Source organism: Thermobia domestica, chromosome 1 (assembly GCF_964235325.1).
Source record: "Thermobia domestica chromosome 1, izTheDome1.hap1.1, whole genome shotgun sequence".
Taxonomy (NCBI): Eukaryota; Metazoa; Arthropoda; class Insecta; order Zygentoma; family Lepismatidae; genus Thermobia; species Thermobia domestica.
The window spans coordinates 372,823,105-372,831,117 of NC_137454.1; the positions used below are offsets into that span (position 1 = coordinate 372,823,105).

Here is an 8,013-nt window from a genome sequence, read left to right on the forward strand (position 1 = left end):
TCATGCAAAATCATCGTTGTTTGAAAACAAACAAGTTTTTTTATTTTTATTTATTTTTTTTTCTTTTGCAAACGTTAAGAGTGTTATTCTTGAACTCACGTAGCAATTAGATTGAAAACTTAAACACGTTCTTTTGTTATAGAACTATTTTAGATCACAAAACTAAGAATTTTTACCATCAAGTTTTCATTTAAATATTAATTCTTTTTACATAGTTTTACTCATTTCCGTATCAATTTGCAAGAAATCATATAATCTGAAACCTCGAGATTGATTTGAGTAAGAAATTCATAATGGCTATTCTTTGTCCTAAAGAAAAGATTCAAACGAAAAACGAAGTAGAGACTAATAAAGTAAACGTTTAGTTCATGTAATAGACTTTGCCTTTGTTAAATAGTATAAAAGAACGTGAGTAGTCTCGTTAACAAAAAAATTAATTTGTTTTACAAATCATATTGGCGTCTTTATTTATGTACTACTTGTGCAGATAACAACCTTATTATTGAACTTTGAAATACTTTAATTAGAAAAATATAAGGTCTAAATCCGTGGACAGCCTTAGGATTTGAAATCAAACCGCGAAAACGTATAACACATAGATCTTGATCACTAAAATCATTTTCCAGAAGAACAGATATATAAGCTAAAAGATTTACTGTATGAAATTGAGGGACAGTAGAACTTCTAACCTTTCTTACGAGCCTAGATTGACATTATCAATTAGTCAGAAGAAAGTAAAAATAACCTTGAAACGCAAACCATATGAAGCTGTAGCTGGCATAATTTGTAGATGTGAGACAGGTGTTGCTCAATCTGTGACAACTCAGGGGAACACACCGGTAATGAAAGCAGAAGAACATTGTGTCCACTCAAGAAGTGTAAAACAGTACGTTTAAAATGAGAATGCGAGTTATCCTTCTGGAATATAGTCCCCAGCAGAAGCTGCTATAAACCTCGACTTTGACAATGTACTATTACCTGGTCAAATTCCGTCAATGTGTTTATAATTTTCTTTTACTAGTGGAGTTGCTAAGTTTTTCAAATACAGCAAATTCATTTTAAATCCTCTTTAAAAAATATCTTTCTTAGTCCACCAATAATTGTAAAGATTGCAAAGTCAAAATAGCGCACTAACAAATTGAACGCTTGCAAAAATCTAATAATAAATAAACAGCAGGACTTTGGTAATAAATAAACAGCAATGCAATATTAGAGACCAGCGTCATATAATTTTCGATTTTTTATTATCTCTGCGTGCGTTTTAAAACTTCAAAATAAAGCATCTATGATTACAAAAATTCATTACCTTAGCTTCAGTAAGGGAATAGGTCTCTTTCTCAGGAAAGTATTATTTTTTTAGAGTTTCTGTTTTGATGAAAATGATGTTTAAGTGACAGTGATGTAATATGTTGTAAACTAATGATTTTTGTGAATTAGTGTGTGAGATGATTTTTGATTATTGCATTCTCGTATTTACAGGTACCGAATTTCCAAATGTTGCACACCTAGTGGGAATTGCTATTAATACATATACTCAAGATTTTTTAATTTTGAATATTGATAACATTGGCATGGAAGTGAAAAAGGTGTACCGTAAGAGTGATAGTTGGTTAAGTGTTAGTGAGTTTCAGGGTACTCTTTCATCAGTAAATGACAGTAAGTGTTCTTCCTTTTCTTCAGTAGAACTATTGTCTGGAGAAATTTACGTGTACAAGAATAAAAAGCAGTTAGAAGACTGGAAATGTGACCAGTTAAAGTGGAAACATTATGGTACAAAAAGACTACCGCGTAATAATCCATTATTAACATGCCATTACTACACGTCATCAAGTGGATACTTTCAGAAACGAGCTTTTGTTCTTTACAGGAAAGGAGTAAATTATTCCACTGTCAAATTAGTGCATTACCTCGGCTCAATCATCCCAGAACTATCATCACCTTACAAAAACAGTAAGGAAAAATGTGTAAGACCACACGTTAGGACAGCAATATCTCAGCTCCAAAAACAAGAAACAGCAGATCAATTGGCAACCAAAAAAGTCATATAGAAATGTTTAGTTTGAAGAAGTTAATTCTGCATTGACTCCAGTTCTACATCCTCGATATCCAAAACAAGTCGCCAACAATATAAGCAATGAAAAGAAAAAGAAAGTAATGCCCCACGACGAAATTTTTGGATTGTATATGTATCAAGAAGACTTGCAGAATATCCGGAAATTGCAACTAATACCTAATTTTGTAACAATAGTTTCCAGTAAAGGAATGATTAATGCTTTCAAAGACGTTTGTTTGGTAGATGGATGCAATCTATATTATGACACAACCTTTGATTTAGGCGACTTTTAGGTCTCAATACTGTCATTCACGATGTCTGTATTTGAATCTACACTTGTCATTCCACTTTCCTATATGATTCATGATAATAGAAGTGCAGGACTACATAAAGATTTTTCTAAATCTGTTACAGAGACATGTCCGGAAATTAAAACAATGAACATTATATCTGACCGAGAAAAAGGAATCACAACTCCCCTACAAAAAGTTTTACCAGATTGTGAGCACTTCTACTGCTGGAATCACATTCAACAAGATGTGAGGAACTAGGTTCGCAAACAGAGAAAGCACTACAGAAGATGAAAAATTCTCTTACCAATGTGTGGGACCTTTCAGGTAGCAGCAATGAAGATAAATTTGAATAGAAAAGTTAGTATGAACTGGAGCAGTAATTTCGAAAGCTACTTTGACAAATATCTTATTTCTGATGTGAAAGCAAGTGCTAAAAAGATAATGATTGAAGTAAATGTGTATACCGCAAGAAGTGAAGACCGATAAACGCTTCTGAAGCACTTAACTTCGTATTAAAGAGATTTCTAATCAAAAAGGAAGTGAATTGCTTAGTTTTTGTTTTGTCTATAAATCAGGATTTGTTCTACCAGAGATTAATCTTAAGAGGAAAATGTTGAATGGGAAAATATAAGCTAATGGAAAAATACATTAATTATCGTTCTGATCTTGATCAAGTTTCTTTCCTCACAATAATTTGCAAGTAGACGACATTCACTGTGTTTTTGAAAATAGCACTTTGAAGATGAGATGAAATTTTAATGAAGAAAACAATTTCAGTACTTTTCCATTAGGAAAATAGTTACTGGTGCAAGGAAATGAAAGACACATACCGGAAGAACAATGTTTTATTCTATCCTTTAATGAAAAAAAAAAAAAATACGTTATAACACTTCACCACAAAGAGAAGTGTAGTTGTAGCATGAAGAAGAAATGCCATCACACTCGAGCCGTAAAATTACTAATTGGTGATAATGAATGGAAAGATAAGCGAGTAAAGTTAAGTTGTTTGATGAAACGTAAACGAGGGTACAAGGCAGGAAAGAAAAAAATGTCTGGCGTCATTAGTACTTGTGGAACGAGTTGATGATTCACAAGTGTTCAGCCATTCTAAGTCCCCAAAAGACACTTTAGTCTTAAGTGTCCCTACCGTCATTGCAGGTAAATCAATAGTTAAAAGGAGATGCTTGGTACAACCTGCAGCAGCCTCCACTCCCCTATTGAAGCCGTCGAGGAAGAAATTGGTTTCTAATCGGACTTAAGCGAATTCCTATTTAAGTATATGCTATACGATACTTTTGAAGGAAAGTTTAAAAAAAAACAAGGAATTTTGTTCGGGTATTTAAATTTATCCCAGTGTTTTAAACAGCCTGACAATGGGGAGAAAAACGACTGTTGAAGAACTGTATTTACAGAACATAATTGGAGTGTATATATCTACTGTATTTTAATTAACGAACTGTCAAGGAAATGCAACTCTGTCACACTGACAGTACGTGAAGGTATATTGAACAATGGTAACTTAAATTTCAATTTTAAATGTGGTTTGTCAACTCTCCTTTCTTTCAAAATCCGTGAGTATGATATCACGTACATTCCTGTAATTAGATCTTCTTATTGTAGATTGATCATTGTGCTCTGAAAGCAAAAGATTGTTCTATGTTTGGACAATTTAGGATTATATAATGACGAAGATGTTATACTTTTGTTTTCCTTTTGGAAAAATTATTATAAGTTTCAAGGTTTACAGTTTGACTCATTGGAATGGAGAGTGTATGTTCTGGATGATATTCCGCATCAAAGAAACGGGTATGACTGTAGATTGTACGCATGTATGTATGCTGAAATTATAATTGATAGAAGTACAGCTATTGTGTCTTACCATGACGAAAAGAAGATGGAAAACTACAGAGCAAGAGTCAAAAATAAAATACTCATGAAAAATCCATTTTCTGGTCCAGAGAGAAATTCCTTCAAGAAAAAACAAACTAAAGAGTCGAGTAAGAGTAATAAGAACTTACGTGAGGTTATTAGATTTAAAGTTAACAGGTTTTATTACAGTTCATGTATATAAGGAATACGTATTAGCATTGCAACAAAATTAACACAATGTACAGAAAAATTTTTAATTTAATTTTATATTAATGTCATGCTTTAGCACAGTCACAAGATAAAAATGTAGTCTAGTAATTACAACAAAAACAAGAAATATAAATAACAATTTTATGTACAGTTAATGTAGCTTTAGTTTCTGTTTGACTACTTCTGCTCTATATTGCCTTTTAAAGACTTTTCAGCATTATTTTGTCGAATGTAATAAGAATATTTGAATAAGTATTTTATGAGGGGGGGGGGGTCAAAACCTGAGATTAAAAAGTCGCTTACAGTTAATGTAGCCTTAGTTTCTGTTTGACTACTTCTGCTGTATATTGCCTTTTAAAGACTGTTTTCTGAATTATTTTGTCGAATGTAATAAGAATTTTTGAATAAGTATTTTATGAAAGTGGGTCAAAATCTGAGCAGTAGGGGTCGGTTACAGTTAATGTAGCTTTAGTTTCTGTTTGACTACTTCCGCGCTGTATTGCCCTTTATAGACTGTTTTCAGAATTATTTTGTCGTTTTTGGTATGAATTTTTCAATAAATATTTCTATGAGAGTTGGTCAAAAGGTGAGCAGAAAAGTTCGGTTACAAGTAGTGTAACGTTACTTTTTATCTCACCACTTCCGTTCTTTACTAGTCTTTAAAGAATGTTATGAAAATGGCGTGCAGAGAGTTTAATTTAAGTTGGTGAATTAGTATTTGTATGAGGACTCCTGAGTTTTGGCCACTTCTGCTTGATGTTAGTCTCTAAAAACTATTATCAGATTTAGTAGGAATTTTTTAATAAGTCTTTGTATGAGGGTTGCCAAACTTGGCCTTAAATTTTATTAGGACTATGTCTAATTAATTAACAACCCGAAATCAATGGTCTTAACTATAATACTGATACTTTCTAAATATTTTTTACATTTGTCCCTTTACACTTCTAGAGGGCTCCTGAGTTTGGATTTGTGCGGTTAGGATGAATGCCATTCCTTTAATTTTTCTTAAGTTTTTAAAACTAATAGTATATTACCCATTCCATCACTTGCATTTACTTCCATGATAACGTTATAATCTCAATAACAGCCAACAATTTCTACAAATAATTATTTTTTTTATTATAATATATACTGTACCATTGTGGTAAGAGCTATCTTTCAGTCTCTCTTAAATTTTGAAAATTAAGAGTGTAGTGCCTATTGTATCATTTATACTTATTTCTGTGATACAATCTTAATAGTGTTATGGTCTCAATAGCAGACAGCGAAATATCTAGAATAGTTCTAGTTCCCTTTAGAGATCATACATGCCGTACAGTTACGATGAGTGTCACTTCTTTTAGTTATTAGATGTTGGCATAATATAATCATTAATTCCTTCTATAATTTATGTTGGTTTCCATGATGTGTGTGTTTTTTATTTTCCACTTTTCTCATTCTTTAATTTTTTTTATTACAACTCTTACACGCTATTGTAAATTTTTAGCAGACGTTTGTCAATGTAACCGCGATCAAATGACATTGAATTCAAGTTACCACAAATCAATAAAAGCAGATGAAAATTCTTAGGATGTGATTGGAAGTTAGGGTTGAAATGAGAATGGGAATGAGCAATGCGTTTGTGTTTGGAATACTTGAGGTTTTTTTAATTCTTTTTATTTTGTTCAGGACTAGGACAATTACAATGTATTCTGTTTTCTGGCGATTTGAAACCTACATTCCCATGCCATGAATTCATGGCCACAAAGAAAACGAAAAACTCTGGATATAAAATTCTGGAAACGAGAAAAATTTTGGGGTAGAAGTTGGGATATAGTCCTTAAGAATATATCCTACAGCAAGCATCAGTAACTATAAACTGCCTACCTCATTTCATATCAGAAACCAAAACTGGCGTGTTTTAAAATACTGTTCAATAGGTTATATGTAATATAACGTATAGAAAATAAGCTATAGATTTAATCCGTAAATATGGGTTAATATTTTAATGTTATAGATTTTTGATCTTTCACGTTTTTGTATACTATTTTTAAATATGTATACCCATAGCAGTAATTTTATATACTTACTATAAATCAAAATTAGAAGTATTTTCTTTTTCAATGTATGATTGAAATTTTACCTCCATTCTAATGTAAAATATGTATATTGGAATACAATTTCTAATTAATGAAAATATATTACTAGTGTAGAAAAAATGACTATTAAAAATTAAAGGTTATGAGAAGTTTTGTATGTAATACGTTGTATAAAGTTAAACTTATTTTCCATTGTATGTCCTGTGAAATAGTAAACTAATTTCTACATATAATGAAACAAATGGACAAGATAGTTTTAGACAATCAAAATATTTTTAAATTTTAAAAACTTAATGAAAAGTATAATTATCGAGGTCATAAAATATGATGCCCATATTGCTTCAACCGCCTCTTTCGCGATAAATATTCAGACTTGTAAAGGCAAGGATATTTTATTGAACAAACTTGGTGTTAGCAAATATTTATTGTGTGTGAACAAAAATACCCAAATACATAGTTCTATTTGCTTTGAATTTTCAGTTGAAGCAAACGTCTCCTTAGCCATCACTGTAACAGTTAGGCGCTGTTACCAAAATATCACTATTTATTAGACAAGTCTCATATATTGTAAATTCCTAAAATTCAGTCTGAATGTTATAGTGCTTTATAAACTGCACAAAGTTTTCTTTGTTCAATTTGTTTGCTAATACACAGCTGTAGTTAAACACAGAGCAGCCAAGAACAGAACTAGTAGAGAGAAACAAGATACTTACTTTTAACTCGTGGCTGATGAAAGTAGTTCCGAAACACCGATCTTAAAAAAAAAAAAAAAATCAACGGCCAGAAGCAACGCAATAGTAATTTTACTGTGTTCAAAAGTGTTTGGTATTTTAGTAATGATTCAATATAAGCCAACTGATACCACTTCCATTTTCCTTTCTTACTGGAAACCTAAATATTAAAATCAAAAATACTATTTCCTTTACTTACCTATTTATTTCCAAGTTACAATACATTCATCCAGTGTTCAGCTCAGTAACGAAGAGCCAAGAGGAAATGCACTGTCGGCTTAGAAAACCATCGCACATGATGTTACTGCAACTGAGGTGTGAATATCGATGGTAAAGTACATAAATAACAGGTGAAAAGTCTTAATATTATATTGTCGAAGGACAATATTACCTTACGAGAATGTCTGTTGTGTTCATTAATTAAATGACGCCTTAAGTGGGACAAGAGTAATATCAAAGAGAAATAGTGAATAGCGGAACAGTTATTTCCCAATGCCAATTCTGGCGGCCCTGTAACACGATGTGATCGAGTAATTTCAGTTTCTTTTTCAAATGTCTCCTCAACGGTTACTTCCAGCTAACATTTTTACTGGATATTATTTGTAGAACGTAATCTTAGGAATAAAATAAACCAAGAATGAATGGACTAGGATGTATGGTAACGAAAATATGAGTAATAGCGTAAATCACTCTAAATGGAGTAGAAAGTGGATTAACTACTTAGAGAAAATCAGGGGACTTTAAAGAAATTTTATCTTTAAATGGGTACTAAGAACTGG

At 31.7% G+C, this 8,013-nt stretch overlaps 1 protein-coding gene across 2 annotated transcripts in view; it reads left to right on the forward strand.

Annotated features, from left to right (window-relative positions):
• LOC145664395 (uncharacterized) overlaps positions 1-7,423 on the forward strand; it is a 33,676-nt gene extending 26,253 nt beyond the window's left edge. For both annotated transcript variants that reach the window (XR_014127433.1, XM_081731075.1), the window contains one exon: positions 1,480-7,423. Coding sequence is in view for 1 of the 2 variants with exons in the window: in XM_081731075.1 (XP_081587201.1) it covers positions 1,480-1,525 (46 nt within the window). In the remaining variant the exon portion in view is untranslated. The remainder of the gene's footprint in view (positions 1-1,479) is intronic.
• Positions 7,424-8,013: the final 590 nt, after the last annotated feature.